The sequence below is a fragment of the Cyclopterus lumpus genome, chromosome 13, assembly GCF_009769545.1.
Source record: "Cyclopterus lumpus isolate fCycLum1 chromosome 13, fCycLum1.pri, whole genome shotgun sequence".
NCBI lineage: Eukaryota > Metazoa > Chordata > Actinopteri > Perciformes > Cyclopteridae > Cyclopterus > Cyclopterus lumpus.
In genome coordinates, this window is record NC_046978.1 from 20955289 (window position 1) to 20980288 (window position 25000).

The 25000-nt window shown below is 49.7% G+C and overlaps 1 protein-coding gene across 6 annotated transcripts in view; it reads left to right on the forward strand.

Moving 5' to 3' along the window:
- The window catches only part of ece2b (endothelin converting enzyme 2b), a 45604-nt gene that overhangs the window by 15628 nt on the left and 4976 nt on the right, over positions 1 to 25000 (forward strand). Inside the window, exons 1-15 of one of the 6 annotated variants that reach the window (XM_034548728.1) lie at positions 6435 to 6526; positions 6848 to 6934; positions 7659 to 7794; positions 8247 to 8462; positions 10388 to 10512; positions 10745 to 10891; positions 11374 to 11439; positions 11523 to 11711; positions 15900 to 16042; positions 17014 to 17128; positions 17249 to 17254; positions 17696 to 17806; positions 17920 to 18018; positions 18122 to 18199; positions 23780 to 23883. In XM_034548728.1, coding sequence (XP_034404619.1) covers positions 6464 to 6526; positions 6848 to 6934; positions 7659 to 7794; positions 8247 to 8462; positions 10388 to 10512; positions 10745 to 10891; positions 11374 to 11439; positions 11523 to 11711; positions 15900 to 16042; positions 17014 to 17128; positions 17249 to 17254; positions 17696 to 17806; positions 17920 to 18018; positions 18122 to 18199; positions 23780 to 23883 — 1685 coding nt within the window. In that variant the 5' untranslated portion in view covers positions 6435 to 6463. Of the gene's footprint in view, positions 1 to 6434; positions 6527 to 6847; positions 7002 to 7658; positions 7795 to 8246; positions 8463 to 10387; positions 10513 to 10744; positions 10892 to 11373; positions 11440 to 11522; positions 11712 to 15899; positions 16043 to 17013; positions 17129 to 17248; positions 17255 to 17692; positions 17807 to 17919; positions 18019 to 18121; positions 18200 to 23779; positions 23884 to 25000 lie in introns of those variants that run through there. The other 5 variants (XM_034548733.1, XM_034548731.1, XM_034548729.1 and 2 more) reach the window with 5 other exon arrangements.

Genomic DNA, 25000 nt, shown 5'->3' on the forward strand with positions numbered 1-25000 from the left:
CTCTACGTCCTCATTATGTCCTTTCTACGTCCTCTCTACGTCCTCATTGTGTCCTCTCTACATCCTCATTATGTCTCCATGTCCTCATTATGTCCTCTCTACGTCCTCTCTACGTCCTCTCTATGTCCTCATTATGTCTCCACGTCCTCATTATGTCCTCTCTACGTCCTCATTATGTCCTTTCTACGCTCTCTCTATGTCCTCTTTACATCCTCATTATGTCCTTTCTATGTCCTCTCTATGTCCTCATTATGTCCTCATTATGTCCTCTCCACGTCCTCATTATGTCCTCTCTACGTCCTCATTATGTCCTCTCTATGTCCTCTCTATGTCCTCATTATGTCCTCTCTACGTCCTCATTATGTCCTTTCTACGTCCTCTCTAAGTCCTCATTGTGTCCTCTCTACATCCTCATTATGTCTCCATGTCCTCATTATGTCCTCTATATGTCCTCTCTACGTCCTCATTATGTCCTCTCTATGTCCTCATTACATCCTCTCTACGTCCTCTCTACGTCCTCTCTATGTCCTCTATATGTCCTCTATATGTCCTCATTATGTCTCCACGTCCTCATTATGTCCTCTCTACGTCCTCATTATGTCTCCACGTCCTCATTATGTCCTCTCTACGTCCTCATTATGTCCTCTCTACATCCTCATTATGTCCTCTCTATGTCTTCATTATGTCCTCTTTATGTCCTCATTATGTCCTCTGTACATCCTCATTATGTCCTCTATATGTCTTCATTATGTCCTCTATATGTCTTCATTATGTCCTCTCTATGTCTTCATTATGTCCTCTCTACATCATTATGTCCTTTCTACGTCCTCTCTACGTCCTCATTGTATCCTCTCTACGTCCTCATTATGTCTATGTCCTCATTATGTCCTCTCTACATCCTCATTATGTCCTCTCTATATCCTCATTATGTCCTCTCTATGTCCTCATTGTGCCCTTTCTATGTCCACTCTATGTCCTCATTATGTCCTCTATATGTCCTCATTGTGCCCTTTCTATGTCCACTCTATGTCCTCATTATGTCTCCACGTCCTCATTATGTCCTCTCTTGGTCCTTTCAACGTCCTCTCTACGTCCTCATTATGTTCTCTCTACATCCTCATTATGTCCTCATTATGTCTTCTCTATGTCCTCATTATGTCCTCTATGTCCTCATTATGTCCTCTCTATGTCCTCTCTACGTCCTCATTATGTCCTCTCTACATCCTCTCTATGTCCTCTCTATGTCCTCTCTACGTCCTCATTATGTCCTCTCTACGTCCTCATTATGTCCTCTCTATGTCCTCTCTATGTCCTCATTATGTCCTCTCTACGTCCTCATTATGTCCTTTCTACGTCCTCTCTAAGTCCTCATTGTGTCCTCTCTACATCCTCATTATGTCTCCATGTCCTCATTATGTCCTCTATATGTCCTCTCTACGTCCTCATTATGTCCTCTCTATGTCCTCATTACATCCTCTCTACGTCCTCTCTACGTCCTCTCTATGTCCTCTATATGTCCTCTATATGTCCTCATTATGTCTCCACGTCCTCATTATGTCCTCTCTACGTCCTCATTATGTCTCCACGTCCTCATTATGTCCTCTCTACGTCCTCATTATGTCCTCTCTACATCCTCATTATGTCCTCTCTATGTCTTCATTATGTCCTCTTTATGTCCTCATTATGTCCTCTGTACATCCTCATTATGTCCTCTATATGTCTTCATTATGTCCTCTATATGTCTTCATTATGTCCTCTCTATGTCTTCATTATGTCCTCTCTACATCATTATGTCCTTTCTACGTCCTCTCTACGTCCTCATTGTATCCTCTCTACGTCCTCATTATGTCTATGTCCTCATTATGTCCTCTCTACATCCTCATTATGTCCTCTCTATATCCTCATTATGTCCTCTCTATGTCCTCATTGTGCCCTTTCTATGTCCACTCTATGTCCTCATTATGTCCTCTATATGTCCTCATTGTGCCCTTTCTATGTCCACTCTATGTCCTCATTATGTCTCCACGTCCTCATTATGTCCTCTCTTGGTCCTTTCAACGTCCTCTCTACGTCCTCATTATGTTCTCTCTACATCCTCATTATGTCCTCATTATGTCTTCTCTATGTCCTCATTATGTCCTCTATGTCCTCATTATGTCCTCTCTATGTCCTCTCTACGTCCTCATTATGTCCTCTCTACATCCTCTCTATGTCCTCTCTATGTCCTCTCTACGTCCTCATTATGTCCTCTCTACATCCTCTCTATGTCCTCATTATATCCTCTCTTGGTCCTTTCTACGTCCTCTCTACGTCCTCATTATGTCCTCTCTACATCCTCATTATGTCCTTTCTATGTCCTCATTATGTCTCCACGTCCTCATTATGTCCTTTCTACTTACTCATTATGTCCTTTCTATGTCTTCATTATGTCTCCACGTCCTCATTAAGTCCTCTCTATGTCCTCATTATGTCCTCTCTATGTCCTCATTATAGCCTCTATATGTCCTCATCATGTACTCTCTATGTCCTCTCTATGTCTTCATTATGTCCTCTTTATGTCCTCATTATGTCCTCTTTATGTCCTCATTATGTCCTCTCTATGTCCTCATTATGTCTCTACATCCTCATTATGTCCTCTCTACGTCCTCATTATGTCCTTTCTACGTCCTCTATACGTCCTCATTGTGTCCTCTCTACATCCTCATTATGTCTCCATGTCCTCTCTATGTCCTCTGTATGTCCTCTGTATGTCCTCTCTATGTCCTCATTATGTCCTCTCTATGTCCTCTTTATGTCCTCTCTATTTCCTCTCTATGTCCTCATTATGTCCTCTCTATGTCCTCTCTATGTCCTCTGTATGTCCTCTGTATGTCCTCTCTATGTCCTCTTTATGTCCTCATTATGTCCTCTCTATGTCCTCTCTATGTCCTCTGTATGTCCTCTCTATGTCCTCATTATGTCCTCTCTATGTCCTCTTTATGTCCTCTCTATTTCCTCTCTATGTCCTCATTATGTCCTCTCTATGTCCTCTCTATGTCCTCTGTATGTCCTCTCTATGTCCTCTCTATGTCCTCATTATGTCCTCTCTATGTCCTCTCTATGTCCTCTCTATGTCCTCTTTATGTCCTCTCTATGTCCTCTCTATGTCCTCTCTATGTCCTCTTTATGTCCTCTCTATGTCCTCTTTATGTCCTCTATGTCCTCTCTATGTCCTCTCTATGTCCTCTTTATTTCCTCTCTATGTCCTCATTATGTCCTCTCTATGTCCTCTCTATGTCCTCTGTATGTCCTCTCTATGTCCTCTCTATGTCCTCATTATGTCCTCTCTATGTCCTCATTATGTCCTCTCTATGTCCTCATTATGTCCTCTCTATGTCCTCATTATGTCCTCTCTATGTCCTCATTATGTCCTCTCTATGTCCTCTTTATGTCCTCTATGTCCTCTCTATGTCCTCTCTATGTCCTCTTTATGTCCTCTCTATGCCCTCTTTATGTCCTCTTTATGTCCTCATTATGTCCTCTCTATGTCCTCTTTATGTCCTCTCTATGTCCTCTTTATGTCCTCTTTATGTCCTCATTATGTCCTCTCTATGTCCTCTTTATGTCCTCTCTATGTCCTCTCTACGTCCTCTCTATGTCCTCTCTATGTCCTCATTATGTCCTCTCTATGTCCTCTCTATGTCCTCTCTACGTCCTCTCTATGTCCTCTCTATGTCCTCATTATGTCCTCTCTATGTCCTCTCTATGTCCTCTCTATGTCCTCTCTATGTCCTCTCTATGTCCTCATTATGTCCTCTCTATGTCCTCTCTATGTCCTCATTATGTCCTCTATATGTCCTCTCTATGTCCTCTCTATGTCCTCTCTATGTCCTCTCTATGTCCTCTTTATGTCCTCTCTATGCCCTCTTTATGTCCTCTTTATGTCCTCTTTATGTCCTCTTTATGTCCTCTCTATGTCCTCTCTATGTCCTCATTATGTCCTCTCTATGTCCTCATTATTTCCTCTCTATGTCCTCATTATGTCCTCTCTATGTCCTCATTATGTCCTCTCTATGTCCTCTTTATGTCCTCTCTATGTCCTCTCTATGTCCTCTTTATGTCCTCTCTATGTCCTCTTTATGTCCTCTATGTCCTCTCTATGTCCTCTCTATGTCCTCTTTATGTCCTCTCTATGTCCTCTTTATGTCCTCTTTATGTCCTCTTTATGTCCTCATTATGTCCTCTCTATGTCCTCTTTATGTCCTCTCTATGTCCTCTCTATGTCCTCTCTATGTCCTCTCTATGTCCTCTCTATGTCCTCATTATGTCCTCATTATGTCCTCTCTATGTCCTCTCTATGTCCTCTCTATGTCCTCATTATGTCCTCTCTATGTCCTCTTTATGTCCTCTTTATGTCCTCTCTATGTCCTCTTTATGTCCTCTTTATGTCCTCATTATGTCCTCTCTATGTCCTCATTATGTCCTCTCTATGTCCTCTCTATGTCCTCTCTATGTCCTCTTTATGTCCTCATTATGTCCTCTCTATATCCTCTTTATGTCCTCTCTATGTCCTCTCTATGTCCTCTTTATGTCCTCTCTATGTCCTCTTTATGTCCTCTCTATGTCCTCTCTATGTCCTCTCTATGTCCTCATTATGTCCTCTCTATGTCCTCTCTATGTCCTCTCTATGTCCTCTCTATGTCCTCTCTATGTCTGAGGCTGAGCTGTGATGCTAACACTGCAGTGGTTTCCGTGGTGAACTCGGCTGTTTGAGTTCATAAAAAATGTGTTTGTGTGGCTGATCCAGGATCAGAGCGCCGAGGGCTGCACTGTTTATGTTCCTGTCTCACATGCACTGAGGGGGAAAGGGTGGAGAAGGAGTGTGTGTGTGTGTGTGTGTGTGTGTGTGTGTGGGGGGGGGGGGGGGGGGGGGGGGGGGGCTGAGTGTAAACAGAGGAAGGGCAGATTTATTTGTTCTGTTAAAGACCTCCTCATGTTTCTCCTCCTGACACACAAAGCTGCAGTTTAACACAAAGAACCAGAGAAACAGATAAACAAAGATAAAGATGATATCTTTCTTCTTTAACACATACATGTACTTTTATATACCTTCAGATAAAGAACTGGATTAACAAAACGCTAATTAAATATGGTAAATATTAACACAAATCTCTAATAAGATAAAATAATGACAACTTCCTGTTCTTTTAAGCTGCATCCTCTCTCCTGACCACCAGGGGGCGACTCCTCTGGTTGTATAGAAGTCTATGCTTCATGTGTTAAACCTGCATTCTCTCTCCTGACCACCAGGGGGCGACTCCTCTGGTTGTATAGAAGTCTATGCTTCATGTGTTAAAGCTGCATTCTCTCTCCTGACCACCAGGGGGTGACTCCTCTGGTTGTATAGAAGTCTATGCTTCATGTGTTAAAGCTACATTCTCTCTCCTGACCACCAGGGGGCGACTCCTCTGGTTGTATAGAAGTCTATGCTTCATGTGTTAAAGCTGCATTCTCTCTCCTGACCACCAGGGGGCGACTCCTCTGGTTGTATAGAAGTCTATGCTTCATGTGTTAAAGCTGCATTCTCTCTGCTGACCACCAGGTTAATTTAGTAAATTATGGTTATTTAGTCAAACCGACTACAAAGCAGGGTATGTTTTAGGGCGGGGCTACATGGTGATTGACAGGTCTATACATCACTCCTCAATCAACATATGGTCACTTCCTGTTCACTGGTTGCAAAAAACCAAGATGGCGAGAGTCTTCAAAGCTTCACAAACCAACTCTTTAAAATTCCATCTTCAGTTTAATCTGCTCAGAAACGAGTTTAAAAAGAGTATAAAAACTAATATTCACTGTTTTAGACTTGACTGTAAAAGTGAGATGTGTTGTTTTACTTTGGCGGGGTGGCTTTACTGTTTCCTGTGGTGTTAAACATGTGATTTACCATCCGGCAGGTCTGGGAATCAAACCTCCGAGGTTTTGTCTGAATGCTGAGATCAGATGTCGAGTCCCAGAAGGCCGTTTGAGCTTTCAATGAATAATAAATAGAGACGAGAGGAGACACAAACAGGAAGGAGGAGCTCATGAGGAGACACAAACAGGAAGGAGGAGCTCATGAGGAGACACAAACAGGAAGGAGGAGCTCATGAGGAGACACACACAGGAAGGAGGAGCTCATGAGGAGACACAAACAGGAAGGAGGAGCTCATGAGGAGACACAAACAGGAAGGAGGAGCTCATGAGGAGACACAAACAGGAAGGAGAAGCTCATGAGGAGACACAAACAGGAAGGAGGAGCTCATGAGGAGACACAAACAGGAAGGAGAAGCTCATGAGGAGACACAACAGGAAGGAGAAGCTCATGGAGACACAACAGAAGGAGGAGCTCATGATGAGACACAAACAGGAAGGAGAAGCTCATGAGGAGACACAAACAGGAAGGAGAAGCTCATGAGGAGACACACACAGGAAGGAGGAGCTCATGAGGAGACACAAACAGGAAGGAGAAGCTCAAGCTCGTTACATGAAGACTTTCAGAATAAAGGTCAGAAAGTCCTCTTGACCAAAGTAGACTACTACTACAAAGTAGCCTAAAACTCCAGTTCTGGTCCCTCTAGTCTCTAAGCTGGTTGTGGAGGTCCTGGTCCACTGGAGACCTTTATATTAATAAAGACGTTTCCTGTCCCCCCTCTGGACTATGGCTCCAGACATGTCTTCCTAACGGTTCTGGTCCCTCTAGTCTCTAAGCCCTCTGGTGTTGGTTGTGGAGGTCCTGGTCCACTGGAGACCTTTATTTATGTTTCCTGTCCCCCCTCTGGACTATGGCTCCAGACATGTCTTCCTAACGGTTCTGGTCTCTCTACAGATGTCCAACTACAAACGAGCCACGCTGGAAGAGGACGAGGTGTCGGATGCTCCGGCTGAGGCGGCCTCGTCTCCCGACCGAGTGGAGGTCAGTGAACGCAGCGCACAAACAAACGCTAGGACTTCTTCTTAAATCCCCCATCTAACTGGCCAAGGTTAGTCAGAGAGACCTAAATCCACTTCTCCGACAGTCAGTCCTTGGGGGGCTAGGGGTGGTGGGGGGGTCAGACTAAAGCCCAGCAGGAGGCCACATCGTGTGGGTCCCCTTCCCACAAAGAGAGGCAGCGGGGGGGCTGGACCACTGCCAGGGAGGAACGGCAGAGCTGCAGTTAGTCCTAGTGTTAGTGGTGTATCGGACCATTGTGGATCCCTAATCCAGCCCCCACCCCCTCTGCATTAATTACACAGTGTAACTTTTTTAATAACAGTTGTTAATGGTTTGTTTCCTGTTTTATTTTGAAGTTCCTCGTGTTCACTTCCTGCCTCTGTTTTTCCACCTTTGTTATAGTCTGCCCCCCTAGTGTACCTAGACCCTGTGTCTCCTCACCTGACCCCCCCTAGTGTACCTAGACCCTGTGTCTCCTCACCTGCCCCCCCCCCTAGTGTACCTAGACCCTGTGTCTCCTCACCTGACCCCCCCCTAGTGTACCTAGACCCTGTGTCTCCTCACCTGCCCCCCCCCCCCCCCTAGTGTACCTAGACCCTGTGTCTCCTCACCTGACCCCCCCCTAGTGTACCTAGACCCTGTGTCTCCTCACCTGGCCAGGAAGTCCTGGTCCAGCTCTCCTCAGCCTCTCCTGTGTGTCTCTCAGGTGGGCTTCAGGAAGGGGGGCGTGGACATCCTGGGCCGGAGGACTCAGCTGGAGGTTCTGCTGTCGGGTCTGCTGCTGGCCTCCCTGCTGGCTCTGCTGGCCTGTGTGCTGGTCCTGGGTCTAGGGTTCAGCTCAGGTAACTCCTTCAGTCCTAACCCTCCACCCTTTCCTTTCCTTCCCCTCCTCTTCTCTCCTTTCCTACTTTACTCCTCTTCTTTCTTTTCTACCTTATTCATTTCCTTTCCTTTCCCCCCCCCCTCCTCATTTCCTGTCCGGCCTCGTTTATCTTTCCTTTTATAATGTATTTTCATTCCTGCTCTACTTCATCCTTCTCTACCCCCTTTGTTCCTTTCCTATCATACCCTTCTGCCTCTCTTATTTCTTACTTTCCTTCCCTTCAACCTCGCCCTTTCCTCTTCTGCGCCCGATCCCTTTCCTGCCCACACCCATCCTTCCTTGTGTCCTTCTTCCCTCTTCATTTACTGCCCACTCTTTCCTCTCTTATCCTCGTATGCCTCCTCGTTTCCTTTTTAAAACACTTCCTGCTTCTTCAGTTGCGTTTGTTTTATTTCCCATGATGCCCTGCAGACAGTGGGCGTGGCCTGTGCCTGTCGGAGGCGTGCGTCACGGTGGCGAGTCAGATGGTGGAGGCCATGGACCGCGGCGCCGACCCCTGCAGCGACTTCTACCAGTTCGCCTGCGGAGGCTGGATGAGGAAGAACCCGCTGCCTGATGGGCGCTCCAGGTGGTCCACCTTCAACAGCATCTGGGAGCAGAACCAGGCCCTGCTCAAGCACCTGCTGGGTGAGACGGGGAGAGGGAGACGGGGTGAGGGAGACGGGGAGAGGGAGACGGGGAGAGGGAGCCGGGGAGAGGGAGACGGGGTGAGGGAGACGGGGAGAGGGAGACGGGGTGAGGGAGACGGGGTGAGGGAGACGGGTGGGGAGGGAGACGGGAGACGGGGAGAGGGAGACGGGTGGGGAGGGAGACGGGTGGGGAGGGAGACGGGGAGAGGGAGACGGGGTGAGGGAGATACGGGGAGAGGGAGACGGGGAGAGGGAGACGGGGTGGAGGTGAGACGGGGAGAGGGAGACGGGGGGAGAGGGAGACGGGGAGAGGGAGACGGGGTGAGGGAGACGGGGGAGAGGGAGACGGGGAGAGGGAGACGGGTGGGGGTGGGAGACGGGGTGAGGGAGACGGGGAGAGGGAGACGGGGAGAGGGAGACGGGGGAGAGGGAGACGGGTGAGGGAGACGGGGAGAGGGAGACGGGGAGAGAGGGAGACGGGTGGGGAGGGAGACGGGGAGAGGAGATTGGGGTGAGGGAGACGGGGAGAGGGAGACGGGGAGAGGGGAGAGGGGTGTAGGGAGACGGGGAGAGGGAGACGGGGAGCGGGGAGAGGAGACGTGGGAGGGAGACGGGTGGTGAGGGAGACGGGTGGAGAGGGAGACGGGGTAGAGGGAGACGGGGAGAGGGAGACGGGGAGAGGGAGACGGGTGGGGAGGGAGACGGGGAGAGGGAGACGGGTGGGGAGGGAGACGGGAGAGGAGGACGGGGAGAGGGAGACGGAGCGGGGGATGAGGGGAGGGAGACGGGGTGAGGGAGACGGGGAGAGGGAGACGGGGAGAGGGAGACGGGGTGAGGGAGACGGGGAGAGGGAGACGGGGAGAGGGAGACGGGTGGGGAGGGAGACGGGTGGAGAGGGAGACGGGAGAGGGAGACGGGTGGGGAGGGAGACGGGGAGAGGGAGACGGGGAGAGGGAGACGGGGAGAGGGAGACGGGGAGAGGGAGACGGGGAGAGGGAGACGGGGTGAGGGAGACTGGGAGCAGGGAGACGGGGAGAGGGAGACGGGTGGGGAGGGAGACGGGTGGAGAGGGAGACGGGAGAGGGAGACGGGTGGGGAGGGAGACGGGGAGAGGAAAACGGGGAGAGGGAGACGGGTGGGGAGGGAGACGGGGAGAGGGAGACGGGGTGAGGGAGACGGGGTGAGGGAGACGGGGAGGGAGAGGGAGACGGGAGAGGAGACGGGGAGGGAGACGGGGAGAGGGAGACGGGGGAGAGGGAGACGGGAGAGGGAGACGGTGGAGGAGACGGGGGAGAGGGAGACGGGGAGAGGGAGGACGGGGGATGAGGGAGGGAGACGGGGAGAGGGAGACGGGGAGAGGGAGACGGGGAGAGGGAGACGGGGAGAGGGAGACGGGGAGAGGGAGACGGGGTGAGGGAGACGGGGAGAGGGAGACGGGGAGAGGGAGACGGGTGGGGAGGGAGACGGGTGGAGAGGGAGACGGGAGAGGGAGACGGGTGGGGAGGGAGACGGGGAGAGGAAAACGGGGAGAGGGAGACGGGTGGGGAGGGAGACGGGGAGAGGGAGACGGGTGGGGAGGGAGACGGGGAGAGGGAGACGGGGTGAGGGAGACAGGGAGAGGGAGACGGGTGGGGAGGGAGACGGGGAGAGGGAGACGGGGTGAGGGAGACAGGGAGAGGGAGACGGGGAGAGAGGGAGACGGGTGGGGAGGGAGACGGGTGGGGAGGGAGACGGGGAGAGAGGGAGACGGGGAGAGGGAGACGGGGTGAGGGAGACGGGGAGAGGGAGACGGGGTGAGGGAGACGGGGTGAGGGAGACGGGTGGTGAGGGAGACGGGGTGAGGGAGACGGGTGGGGAGGGAGACGGGGAGAGGGAGACGGGGGAGAGACAGACAGGTGGAGTAACGTGACCTGTGCTCTCTAGAGAACGGGACCTTCAATGGCAGCAGCGAGGCCGAGAGGAAGACCCAGTCCTACTACATGTCGTGTCTCAACACCCAGAGGATCGAGGAGCTGGGGGCTCAGCCTCTCGTGGACCTCATCGCCAAGGTAACCGCATCACGATGCCTTCAGGGACATCTGGAAAGAATCCGTCTGTTTGTACATCTTCTGAAAAATATTAGTTTTTATGAAAACAGCTCTTTGATTTATTTAAATCATTTGTACATTTTTATTATTATTATGTATTAACATTATTGTTTTACTTTTTCTTAACTTTTTAATTATTATTTAGTATTAAACAGCCGTAGTTCAATAACTCTGGACTCTGCTGATCCTGTAGATCGGGGGCTGGAACATGACGGGTCCCTGGGAGAAGGAGAACTTCATGGAGGTTCTGAAGGCGGTTTCTGGTCCCTACAGAGCTCAGCCCTTCTTCAGCGTCGGAGTCAACGCTGATCCCAAGAACTCCAACAGCAACGTCATCCAGGTAAATGGAACCAGACTGGACCAGAGCCAGACCCAGACTGAACCAGAACCCAATTGGACCGGAACCAGACTGGACCAGAGCCAGACCCAGACTGAACCAGAACCCAATTGGACCGGAACCAGACTGGACCAGAGCCAGACCCAGACTGAACTAGAACCCAATTGGACCGGAACCAGACAATTGGACCGGAACGTTTTGACCAGAACCAGACTAGACTAGAACCAGTCTGAACTAGACTGAATCAGAACCAGACTAGACCGGAACCAGACTGGACCCCACTGAACCAGGACCAGACTGAACCAGAACCAGAATGGACCAGACTGAACCAGAACAAGGACCAGACGGGACCAGAAGCAGGACCAGACTAAACAAGACCCTGACTGAGTGGACCAGCTGGGCAGAACACAAACAACTGGAGGTGTGCTCCTCTCAGCTGATTGGTCCACAGGTGAGTCACTCACCTGTTGGCTTCCTGTCTCCAGTTGGATCAATCAGGACTCTTCTTGCCGTCCAGAGACTATTACCTCAACAGGACGGCCAACGAGAAGGTGAGGACTTCAAGTTTATTTAGAGGTTGTGGACTCTGAACCACGGAGGTGGTCCACGATGACATCATGTGGTGCACCTGCAGGTGCTGGTGGCGTACCTGGACTACATGGTGGAGCTGGGGAGGCTGCTGGGAGGGGAGAGGAGCTCCACTCAAATCCTAATGCAGCAGATTCTGGACTTTGAGACGGCGCTCGCCAACATTACCGTCCCTCAGGACCAGCGGAGGGACGAGGAGAAGATCTACCACAAGGTCACCATCTCTGAGCTCCAGGTGAGGCCGGAGCTCCAGGTGCTGCTCACGGTACTAGCTCTCATGCTAGTTCTCCGTTAGCGGTGCTGCTAAAGTTACTAGCTCTCCTGCTGGTTCTCCATTAGCGGTGCTGCTAAAGTTACTAGCTCTCCTGCTGGTTCTCCATTAGCGGTGCTGCTCACGTTACTAGCTCTCCTGTTTATTCTCCGTTAGGTTACTTGCTCTCCTCCTAATGGTTCTTCGTTAGCTATGCTGCTAACGTTACTAGCTCTCCTCCTGCTGATTCTTCGTTAGCAGTGCTGCTATCGTTACTAGCGCTCCTGCTGCTGATTCTCCGTTAGCAATGCTACTAAAGTTACTAGCTCTCCTGCTGGTGTTCCGTTAGTGGTGCTGCTGACATTACAAGCTTTCTTCCTGTTGGTTCTGTTAGTGGTGCTGCTAACGTTACTAGCTTTTGTCCGGTTGGTTCTGCGTTAGCGGTGCTGCTAACGTTACTAGCTGAAAGGTCTACTGTTGGTTTGAACACTGATTGGTTCAAAGTCACATGATTAGAGACGAGATGACGTCCTGATCACAGAACATTAGCTAACAGGCTAAAACAAGATGGTGGACATTACACCTTTTAGCATTTAGCTCAAAGCTCTGTTTCGTCCTCTTGTCTTCCTCTCACTTCCTTTCTTCATAACTCTGTCCTCTTGTTTCCATAGTGATTAGGAGGACAGAAGGACACGTGTATCTGTATCTCAGCCTGTCTGTCTGTCACAGCTCACTGTCCTTCGGGGTTGCAGATGCTCCCGGGGTCACCATGGCAACTGTTACCAAGAGCTGTTGCTATGTGCCTGCATTTCTGCAGAAGAGGGGAGGGGTGAGATAACCAGTTATTATACAAAAACGGAGCCGTCTTCAGGTTTCGTGGCTCCAGTTAGTGGAAATTTGTCTTTTTCTCTTTGTCCTCAGTTGTAAAACAAAACAATGATCATTGTTTTTTTTTAATGTTGTTGATGTGAGATAAGTGACATCACAGCCTCTACAGTTCTCAGATCTTTGGCCTAATTATTATTTAATGTGGGAAGGATTGTGGAGGATCTACGTAATATAATAATATTCATCATGTTTCCATCAGTGTGTAATCACCTGAAATTCAGACCGGCTATGTTTTCATTTCCATGTTCCTCTAGCAACCAACACTGGCTTCATAGAGTAGTCGAGTCCTCTAAACCTTCATGCTGGAACACAGTTGTGTTCTTCATGTATTCAAATCTAATCAAAATGTTGTGTCCGTATTCAACATTGACTGATGAAGGATTCCACATAAAAACGTTGCTCCATATAATATATTAAATTACATTTATTTTGTCTAACGCTAAATCACAAACTCTCCTCAGAGGGCTTTACAATCTGAACACATACAACATTCTCTGATCTTTGACCCGCACATCCTCTGACTTTTGACCCTCACATTAGAACAGGAACAACTCTCCCAAAGAAACCTTTGAGGGGAGACAAAGGGCAGAAAGCTCAGGGAGTGCAACAGAGGCGGATCCTCTATCAGGATGGACCACAATAGTACAATAGATGTCATGTGACCAGAAGTACAATAGATACTTCTCCGTAGTCATTATTTTACTACGGTAGATGCTTTGGAGGCAGCCAGTGACCAGTTCCCAGAGGTTAAAACACTGTTTTTGTGAATGAAGTCTGGTGCCTTTGACGAGAAGGGCGGTCCGAAAGCTGTCAGAAGGGTGATCAGAAGGGCAGTCTCAAAGCTGTCCGAAGGGCGGTCAGAAGGGTGATCAGAAGGGCAGTCTCAAAGCTGTCCGTAGGCCGGTTAGAAGGGTGATCAGAAGGGCAGTCTCAAAGCTGTCCGAAGGGCGGTCAGAAGGGTGATCAGAAGGGCAGTCTCAAAGCTGTCCGTAGGCCGGTTAGAAGGGCGGTCCCAAAGCTGTCCAAAGGGCGGTCAGAAGGGTGGTTCGATAGCTGTCCGTAGGGTGGTCAGAAGGGTGGTTCGACAGCTGTCCGTAGAGCGGTCAGAAGGGTGGTCCGAAAGCTGTCCGAAGGGTGGTCAGAAGGGCGGTCTGAAAGCTGTCCGTAGGGCGGTCTGAAGGGCGGTCTGAAAGCTGTCCGTAGGGCGGTCTGAAGGGCATTCTGAAAACTGTCTGTAGGGCGGTCTTAAGGGCGGTCTGAAAGCTGTCCGTAGGGCGGTCTGAAGGGCATTCTGAAAATTGTCTGCAGTGCGGTCTGAAAGCTGTCCGTAGGGCTGTCCGTAGGGCTGTCCGTAGGGCGGTCTGAAAGCTGTCCGTAGGGCGCTCTGAAGGGCGGTCTGAAAGCTGTCTGAAAGCTGTCTAAAAGCTGTCCGAAGGGCGGTCTGAAGGGCGGTCTGAAAGCTGTCCGTAGGGCGGTCTGCAGGGCGGTCTGAAAGCTGTCCGTAGGGCGGTCTAAAGGGTGGTCTGAAAGCCGTCCGAAGGGCCGTCTGAAGGACGGTCTGAAAGCTGTCCGTAGGGCGGTCAGAAAGGTGGTCTGAAAGCTGTCCGAAGGGCTGTCCAAAGGGTGGTCTGAAGGGCGGTCCGAAAGCTGTCCGTAGGGCGGTCCGATATCTGTCTGAAGGGCGGTCCGTTAGCTGTCCGTAGTGCGGTCCGATAGCTGTCCGAAAGCTGTCCGTAGGGCGGTCTGAAGGGCGGTCTGAAGGGCGGTCTGAAGGGCGGTCAGAAGGGTGGTCAGAAGGGCGGTCTGAAAGCCGTCCGTAGGGTGGTCTAAAGGGTGGTCTGAAAGCCGTCCGAAGGGCCGTCCGAAGGGCCGTCCGAAGGGCCGTCCGAAGGGCCGTCCGAAGGGCTGTCTGAAAGCTGTCCGTAGGGCGGTCAGAAGGGCGGTCTGAAAGCTGTCTGAAGGGCGGTCCGAAAGCTGTCCGTAGGGCGGTCCGAAAGCTGTCTGAAGGGCGGTCCGAAAGCTGTCTGAAGGGCGGTCCGATAGCTGTCCGAAAGCTGTCCATAGGGCGGTCTGAAGGGCGGTCTGAAGGGCGGTCCGAAAGCTGTCCGTAGGGTGGTCCGAAAGCTGTCTGAAGGGCGGTCTGAAGGGCGGTCCGAAAGCTGTCCGTAGGGCGGTCTGAAGGGCGGTCCGAAAGCTGTCTGAAGGGCGGTCTGAAGGGCGGTCCGAAAGCTGTCCGTAGGGCGGTCTGAAGGGCGGTCCGAAAGCTGTCTGAAGGGCGGTCTGAAGGGCGGTCCGAAAGCTGTCCGTAGGGCGGTCTGAAGGGCGGTCCGAAAGCTGTCTGAAGGGCGGTCTGAAGGGCGGTCCGAAAGCTGTCCGTAGGGCGGTCTGAAGGGCGGTCCGAAAGCTGTCGGAAGGGCGGTCTGAAGGGCGGTCCGAAAGCTGTCCGTAGGGCGGTCTGAAGGGCGGTCCGAAAGCTGTCTGTAGGGCGGTCTGAAGGGCGGTCCGAAAGCTGTCTGAAGGGCGGTCTGAAGGGCGGTCCGAAAGCTGTCCGTAGGGCGGTCTGAAGGGCGGTCCGAAAGCTGTCTGAAGGGCGGTCTGAAGGGCGGTCCGAAAGCTGTCCGTAGGGCGGTCTGAAAGCTGTCTGTAGGGCGGTCTGAAGGGCGGTCCGAAAGCTGTCCGTAGGGCGGTCTGAAGGGCGGTCCGAAAGCTGTCTGTAGGGCGGTCTGAAGGGCGGTCCGAAAGCTGTCTGTAGGGTGGTCTGAAGGGCGGTCTGAAGGGCGGTCCGAAAGCTGTCCGTACTGTCTTCTCCTGTCTTACTGTCTCCTGTCTTCCTGTCTCCTGTCTCCTTTCTTCCTGTCTCACTGTGTCCTGTCTCCTGTCTTACTGTCTTCTGTCTCCTGTCTTACTGTCTCCTGTCTTACTGTCTCCTGTCTTACTGTATCCTGTCTTCCTGTCTTCCTGTCTTACTGCTTCCTGTCTCCTGTCTTACTGTCTTCCTGTCTCCTGTCTCACTGTGTCCTGTCTCCTATCTTACTGTCTCCTGTCTTACTGTGTCCTGTCTCCTGTCTCACTGTGTCCTGTCTCCTGTCTTACTGTCTCCTGTCTTACTGTGTCCTGTCTCCTGTCTTACTGTGTCCTGTCTCACTGTGTCCTGTCTCCTGTCTTACTGTCTCCTGTCTTACTGTGTCCTGTCTCCTATCTTACTGTCTCCTGTCTTACTGTGTCCTGTCTCCTGTCTTACTGTGTCCTGTCTCCTGTCTCACTGTGTCCTGTCTCCTGGCTCAGGTGCTGGCTCCGTCCGTGGAGTGGCTGGACTTCCTCTCGTCCTCTCTGTCTCCTCTGGAGCTCAACGCCACGGAGCCCGTGGTTCTGTACGCCAGAGAGTACCTACAGCAGGTGTCTGAGCTCATCAACAGGACGGACCGCAGGTGAGGACGCGGCCGCTGTCTCACCTGTCTGTTTCTCTGTCTGTCTCTCTGTCTCACCTGTCTGTCTCCCTGTCTCACCTGTCTGTCTGCCTGTCTCCCTCTCTCACCTGTCTGTCTCCCTGTCTCACCTGTCTGTCTGCCTGTGTCACCTGTCTGTCTCCCTCTCTCACCTGTCTGTCTTCCTGTCTCCCTCTCTCACCTGTCTGTCTCCCTGTCTCAACTGTCTGTCTGCCTGTGTCACCTGTCTGTCTCCCTCTCTCACCTGTCTGTCTCTCTGTCTCCCTCTCTCACCTGTCTGTCTTCCTGTCTCCCTCTCTCACCTGTCTGTCTGCCTGTCTCACCTGTCTGTCTCCCTGTCTCACCTGTCTGTCTTCCTGTCTCCCTCTCTCACCTGTCTGTCTCCCTGTCTCACCTGTCTGTCTGCCTGTGTCACCTGTCTGTCTCCCTCTCTCACCTGTCTGTCTTCCTGTCTCCCTCTCTCACCTGTCTGTCTCACCTGTCTGTCTCCCTGTCTCACCTGTCTGTCTGCCTGTCTCCCTCTCTCACCTGTCTGTCTCCCTGTCTCACCTGTCTGTCTGCCTGTGTCACCTGTCTGTCTCCCTCTCTCACCTGTCTGTCTTCCTGTCTCCCTCTCTCACCTGTCTGTCTCCCTGTCTCAACTGTCTGTCTGCCTGTGTCACCTGTCTGTCTCCCTCTCTCACCTGTCTGTCTCTCTGTCTCCCTCTCTCACCTGTCTGTCTTCCTGTCTCCCTCTCTCACCTGTCTGTCTGCCTGTCTCACCTGTCTGTCTCCCTCTCTCACCTGTCTGTCTTCCTGTCTCCCTCTCTCACCTGTCTGTCTCCCTGTCTCACCTGTCTGTCTGCCTGTGTCACCTGTCTGTCTCCCTCTCTCACCTGTCTGTCTTCCTGTCTCCCTCTCTCACCTGTCTGTCTCACCTGTCTGTCTCCCTGTCTCACCTGTCTGTCTCCCAGTCTGCTGAACAACTACATGATGTGGACCCTGGTCCAGAAGAGTGTGGCCAGTCTGGATCAACGCTTTGAGAACGCTCAGGACAAACTGTTGGAGAGCCTGTACGGGACCAAGAAGGTACTTGTACAGCAAGTACTGCTGCAAGTACTACTGCAAGTACTACTGCAAGTACTGCTGTTACTGCTGCAAGTACTACAGACACTACTACTGTTACTGATCCAGTTATTTTGTTTACAGCAGCAGGTACAAATACTTCTAATACTACAGGAACGACGGTCGGTAATCCTCCTCCCAGTCCCAGTTCTGGCTCTAACTGGTTAACTGGTGGTTCTAAATGACTGTAATAGGTTCTAGTGGACTACCGCTGGTTTTAACTGGTTGTCTTTCTGGTTGTTGAATGGCCAGTCTTTCGCTGTCTACTTTGTTTTTCATTACCTCTATCTGATTTCCACTGATTTTGGAAACCAGGAAGCTTTCACCTCTGCTGCTGTTAATGGGGACATGAACCAGGTTATAACTGGTCTGTGAATGCCTCCAGCTCTCAGCTGGTTTTGGGACCCAAAGCTAGGCCTGTGTGGGTACCAATGGGGAAACGGGTTCCAACTGTCTGTCCTTGGTCCTTACTGGTTTTCTACTTCCTGTAACTGGTACCACATGTGTGTAACTGGTTGTGGTTTGTTGCAGTCCTGCACCCCCCGCTGGCAGACCTGTATCGGGAACACCGACGACACCCTGGGCTTCGCTCTGGGAGCGCTCTTCGTCAAGGCCACCTTCGACAAACACAGCAAAGAGATTGTGAGTCACAGAACCGAACTCCTGAGGAAACACTGATCAGAGATCCAGCTGGTCCTGGATCAGCTGCTGCGGGACAAGGTGCAGGTCTGATCTCATATGTCTCTGTCCCTCAGGCCGAGGAGATGATTAACGAGATCCGCTCAGCGTTTAAAGAAGCTCTGGACCGGCTCAACTGGATGGACGACCACACGAGACAGGCAGCTAAAGACAAGGTACAGAGACAGACAGGTAGACAGACAGTTGGACAGACAGGTAGACAGACAGGTGGAGGTAAAAATGACAATTGGTCTCAATGTCTCTGTTTTTCTCCGTTAGGCAGATGCAATCTACGACATGATCGGTTTCCCAGAATTCATCCTGGACCCCAAAGAGCTGGACGACGTATTTGACGGGGTGAGTGACAGCTGTAGAATGGAGGACAGGTGTCTCATTACTTGTGGACAGGTGTCTCATTACCTGTAGACAGGTGGACAGGTGTCTCATTACTTGTAGACAGGTGTCTCATTACCTGTAGACAGCTGGACAGGTGTCTCATTACTTGTAGACAGGTGTCTCATTACCTGTAGACAGCTGGACAGGTGTCTCATTACTTGTGGACAGGTGTCTCATTACCTGTAGACAGGTGTCTCATTACTTGTGGACAGGTGTCTCATTACCTGTAGACAGCTGGACAGGTGTCTCATTACTTGTAGACAGGTGTCTCATTACCTGTAGACAGCTGGACAGGTGTCTCATTACTTGTAGACAGGTGTCTCATTACCTGAAGACGGGTAGACAGGTGTCTCATTACTTGTAGACAGGTGTCTCATTACCTGTAGACAGCTGGACAGGTGTCTCATTACTTGTGGACAGGTGTCTCATTACCTGTAGACAGGTGTCTCATTACTTGTGGACAGGTGTCTCATTACCTGTAGACAGGTGTCTCATTACTTGTAGACAGGTGTCTCACTACCTGTAGACAGGTGGACAGGTGTCTCATTACTTGGGGACAGATGTCTCATTACCTGTAGACAGGTGGACAGGTGTCTCATTACTTGTAGACAGGTGTCTCATTACCTGTAGACAGCTGGACAGGTGTCTCATTACTTGTGGACAGGTGTCTCATTACCTGTAGACAGGTGTCTCATTACTTGTGGACAGGTGTCTCATTACCTGTAGACAGGTGTCTTATTACTTGTAGACAGGTGTCTCATTACCTGTAGACAGGTGGACAGGTGTCTCATTACTTGTAGACAGGTGACTCACTACCTGTAGACAGGTGGACAGGTGTCTCATTACTTGTAGACAGGTGTCTCATTACCTGTAGACAGGTGTCTCATTACTTGTAGACAGGTGTCTCATTACCTGTAGACAGGTGGACAGGTGTCTCATTACCTGTAGACAGGTGGACAGGTGTCTCATTACCTGTAGACAGATGTCTCATTACCTGTAGACAGGTGTCTCATTACTTGTAGACAGGTGTCTCATTACCTGTAGACAGGTGTCTCATTACCTGTAGACAGGTGGACAGGTGTCTCATTACCTGTAGACAGGTGTCTCATTACTTGTAGACAGGTGTCTCATTACTTGTAGACAGGTGGACAGGTGTCTCATTACTTGTAGACAGGTGTCTCATTACCTGTAGACAGGTGGACAGGTGTCTCATTACTTGTAGACAGGTGTCTCATTACCTGTAGACAGGTGGACAGGTGTCTCATTACCTGTGGACAGGTGTCTCATTACTTGTAGACAGGTGTCTCATTACCTGTAGACAGGTGGACAGGTGTCTCATTACCTGTAGACAGGTGGACAGGTGTCTCATTACTTGTAGACAGGTGTCTCATTACCTGTAGACAGGTGGACAGGTGTCTCATTACTTGTAGACAGGTGACTCACTACCTGTAGACAGGTGGACAGGTGTCTCATTACTTGTAGACAGGTGTCTCATTACCTGTAGACAGGTGTCTCATTACCTGTGGACAGGTGTCTCATTACTTGTAGACAGGTGTCTCATTACCTGTAGACAGGTGGACAGGTGTCTCATTACCTGTGGACAGGTGTCTCATTACTTGTAGACAGGTGTCTCATTACCTGTAGACAGGTGGACAGGTGTCTCATTACCTGTAGACAGGTGTCTCATTACTTGTAGACAGGTGTCTCATTACCTGTAGACAGGTGTCTCATTACCTGTAGACAGGTGTCTCATTACTTGTAGACAGGTGGACAGGTGTCTCATTACTTGTAGACAGGTGTCTCATTACCTGTAGACAGGTGTCTCATTACTTGTAGACAGGTGGACAGGTGTCTCATTACCTGTAGACAGGTGTCTCATTACTTGTAGACAGGTGGACAGGTGTCTCATTACTTGTAGACAGGTGTCTCATTACCTGTAGACAGGTGGACAGGTGTCTCATTACTTGTAGACAGGTGTCTCATTACCTGTAGACAGGTGGACAGGTGTCTCATTACCTGTAGACAGGTGGACAGGTGTCTCATTACTTGTGGACAGGTGTCTCATTACCTGTAGACAGGTGGACAGGTGTCTCATTACTTGTAGACAGGTGTCTCATTACCTGTAGACAGGTGTCTCATTACTTGTAGACAGGTGGACAGGTGTCTCATTACCTGTAGACAGGTGGACAGGTGTCTCATTACCTGTAGACAGGTGGACAGGTGTCTCATTACCTGTAGACAGGTGTCTCATTACTTGTAGACAGGTGGACAGGTGTCTCATTACCTGTAGACAGGTGTCTCATTACTTGTAGACAGGTGGACAGGTGTCTCATTACCTGTAGACAGGTGGACAGGTGTCTCATTACCTGTAGACAGGTGGACAGGTGTCTCATTACTTGTGGACAGGTGTCTCATTACCTGTAGACAGGTGGACAGGTGTCTCATTACTTGTAGACAGGTGTCTCATTACTTGTAGACAGGTGGACAGGTGTCTCATTACTTGTAGACAGGTGTCTCATTACCTGTAGACAGGTGGACAGGTGTCTCATTACTTGTAGACAGGTGTCTCATTACCTGTAGACAGGTGGACAGGTGTCTCATTACCTGTAGACAGGTGGACAGGTGTCTCATTACTTGTAGACAGGTGTCTCATTACCTGTAGACAGGTGGACAGGTGTCTCATTACCTGTAGACAGGTGGACAGGTGTCTCATTACTTGTAGACAGGTGTCTCATTACCTGTAGACAGGTGGACAGGTGTCTCATTACTTGTAGACAGGTGACTCACTACCTGTAGACAGGTGGACAGGTGTCTCATTACTTGTAGACAGGTGTCTCATTACCTGTAGACAGGTGTCTCATTACCTGTGGACAGGTGTCTCATTACTTGTAGACAGGTGTCTCATTACCTGTAGACAGGTGGACAGGTGTCTCATTACCTGTGGACAGGTGTCTCATTACTTGTAGACAGGTGTCTCATTACCTGTAGACAGGTGGACAGGTGTCTCATTACCTGTAGACAGGTGGACAGGTGTCTCATTACTTGTAGACAGGTGTCTCATTACCTGTAGACAGGTGTCTCATTACCTGTAGACAGGTGTCTCATTACTTGTAGACAGGTGGACAGGTGTCTCATTACTTGTAGACAGGTGTCTCATTACCTGTAGACAGGTGTCTCATTACTTGTAGACAGGTGGACAGGTGTCTCATTACCTGTAGACAGGTGTCTCATTACTTGTAGACAGGTGGACAGGTGTCTCATTACCTGTAGACAGGTGGACAGGTGTCTCATTACCTGTAGACAGGTGGACAGGTGTCTCATTACTTGTGGACAGGTGTCTCATTACCTGTAGACAGGTGGACAGGTGTCTCATTACTTGTAGACAGGTGTCTCATTACTTGTAGACAGGTGGACAGGTGTCTCATTACCTGTGGACAGGTGTCTCATTACCTGTGGACAGGTGTCTCATTACCTGTAGACAGGTGGACAGGTGTCTCATTACCTGTGGACAGGTGTCTCATTACTTGTAGACAGGTGTCTCATTACCTGTAGACAGGTGACTCATTACCTGTGGACAGGTGGACAGGTGTCTCATTACTTGTAGACAGGTGGACAGGTGTCTCATTACCTGTAGACAGGTGTCTCATTACCTGTGGACAGGTGTCTCATTACTTGTAGACAGGTGTCTCATTACCTGTAGACAGGTGGACAGGTGTCTCATTACCTGTGGACAGGTGTCTCATTACTTGTAGACAGGTGTCTCATTACCTGTAGACAGGTGGACAGGTGTCTCATTACCTGTAGACAGGTGGACAGGTGTCTCATTACTTGTAGACAGGTGTCTCATTACCTGTAGACAGGTGTCTCATTACTTGTAGACAGGTGTCTCATTACTTGTAGACAGGTGGACAGGTGTCTCATTACTTGTAGACAGGTGTCTCATTACCTGTAGACAGGTGTCTCATTACTTGTAGACAGGTGGACAGGTGTCTCATTACCTGTAGACAGGTGTCTCATTACTTGTAGACAGGTGGACAGGTGTCTCATTACCTGTAGACAGGTGGACAGGTGTCTCATTACTTGTGGACAGGTGTCTCATTACCTGTAGACAGGTGGACAGGTGTCTCATTACTTGTAGACAAGTGTCTCATTACCTGTAGACAGGTGTCTCATTACTTGTAGACAGGTGGACAGGTGTCTCATTACTTGTAGACAGGTGTCTCATTACCTGTAGACAGGTGGACAGGTGTCTCATTACTTGTAGACAGGTGTCTCATTACCTGTAGACAGGTGGACAGGTGTCTCATTACTTGTAGACAGGTGTCTCATTACCTGTAGACAGGTGGACAGGTGTCTCATTACTTGTATACAGGTGTCTCATTACCTGTAGACAGGTGTCTCATTACCTGTGGACAGGTGGACAGGTGTCTCATTACTTGTAGACAGGTGTCTCATTACCTGTGGACAGGTGTCTCATTACTTGTAGACAGGTGTCTCATTACCTGTGGACAGGTGTCTCATTACCTGTGGACAGGTGTCTCATTACTTGTAGACAGGTGTCTCATTACCTGTAGACGGGTAGACAGGTGTCTCATTACTTGTAGACAGGTGTCTCATTACCTGTAGACAGGTGGACAGGTGTCTCATTACTTGTAGACAGGTGTCTCATTACCTGTAGACAGGTGGACAGGTGTCTCATTACTTGTAGACAGGTGTCTCATTACCTGTAGACAGGTGGACAGGTGTCTCATTACTTGTATACAGGTGTCTCATTACCTGTAGACAGGTGTCTCATTACCTGTGGACAGGTGTCTCATTACCTGTAGACGGGTAGACAGGTGTCTCATTACTTGTAGACAGGTGTCTCATTACCTGTAGACAGGTGGACAGGTGTCTCATTACTTGTAGACAGGTGTCTCATTACCTGTAGACAGGTGGACAGGTGTCTCATTACTTGTAGACAGGTGTCTCATTACCTGTAGACAGGTGGACAGGTGTCTCATTACTTGTATACAGGTGTCTCATTACCTGTAGACAGGTGTCTCATTACCTGTGGACAGGTGTCTCATTACTTGTAGACAGGTGTCTCATTACCTGTAGACAGGTGGACAGGTGTCTCATTACTTGTAGACAGGTGTCTCATTACCTGTAGACAGGTGTCTCATTACTTGTGGACAGGTGTCTCATTACCTGTAGACAGGTGTCTCATTACTTGTAGACAGGTGTCTCATTACCTGTAGACAGGTGGACAGGTGTCTCATTACTTGTAGACAGGTGTCTCATTACCTGTAGACAGGTGGACAGGTGTCTCATTACCTGTAGACAGGTGTCTCATTACTTGTAGACAGGTGGACAGGTGTCTCATTACCTGTAGACAGGTGTCTCATTACCTGTAGACAGGTGGACAGGTGTCTCATTACCTGTAGACAGGTGTCTCATTACTTGTGGACAGGTGTCTCATTACCTGTAGACAGGTGTCTCATTACTTGTGGACAGGTGTCTCATTACCTGTAGACAGGTAATCGTCTCACTGTGTTTCAGTACGACGTGTCCGACGACAGCTTTTTCCAGAACATGTTGAACTTCTACAACTTCTCATCCCGAGTGATGGCCGACCAGCTGAGGAAGACTCCCAACAAAGACCAGTAAGACACAACCATCACATTATTCATCCAGATTTAAAAAGCTTTTTACTATAAAATCACACACAGCCTGAGAGTCTGTAAACTCTTTAATGCGGTTCCATTTCTGTGGCCCTTTTTAAATTCATAGCATCAAATAATTATTAATCCTTTTTCACAATCTGAGATATGGGATGATTTTGCATCCCTAAAGAAAACGGCGCTTGCTTGGTAACCGTTTGACGTTTTGTTTTTCATGTAACTAATAATCAGAAATCTGATTAAAGCTCTTTATCCATCGGCTCTAATAACATTTGTTATTAAGCTCACTTCATGTAACAGATCATACTTTAAAATAAACTTAATATGAATGATTTTCTATTTTTTAAACAAGGACTTTAGGATATGTTTCTGTTCATAAAAGGTTTTGCTAGATTAAAAGCATCACATCACATGACTGTTCATGTACACTGTAAACAGGAAGTACAAGTATTCTAGCACTCTTTCATAATAAAGGCTGTGCTTGATACTTAAGATCTATGAACTCAAACGAAAACTAGTTTTAACTTAAAATCATCACTGGTAGATGAAGTTGATTGGATTATGGATCACTTACCTGTAGACGGGTAGACAGGTGTCTCATTACCTGAAGACGGGTAGACAGGTGTCTCATTACTTGTAGACAGGTGTCTCATTACCTGTAGACAGGTGTCTCATTACTTGTAGACAGGTGTCTCATTACCTGAAGACGGGTAGACAGGTGTCTCATTACCTGTAGACGGGTGGACAGGTGTCTCATTACCTGAAGACGGGTAGACAGGTGTCTCATTACCTGAAGACGGGTAGACAGGTGTCTCATTACCTGAAGACGGGTAGACAGGTGTCTCATTACCTGTAGACGGGTGGACAGGTGTCTCATTACCTGTAGACGGGTGGACAGGTGTCTCATTACCTGAAGACGGGTAGACAGGTGTCTCATTACCTGTAGACGGGTGGACAGGTGTCTCATTACCTGTAGACGGGTGGACAGGTGTCTCATTACCTGTAGACAGGTGTCTCATTACCTGTAGACGGGTGGACAGGTGTCTCATTACTTGTAGACAGGTGTCTCATTACCTGTAGACAGGTGTCTCATTACCTG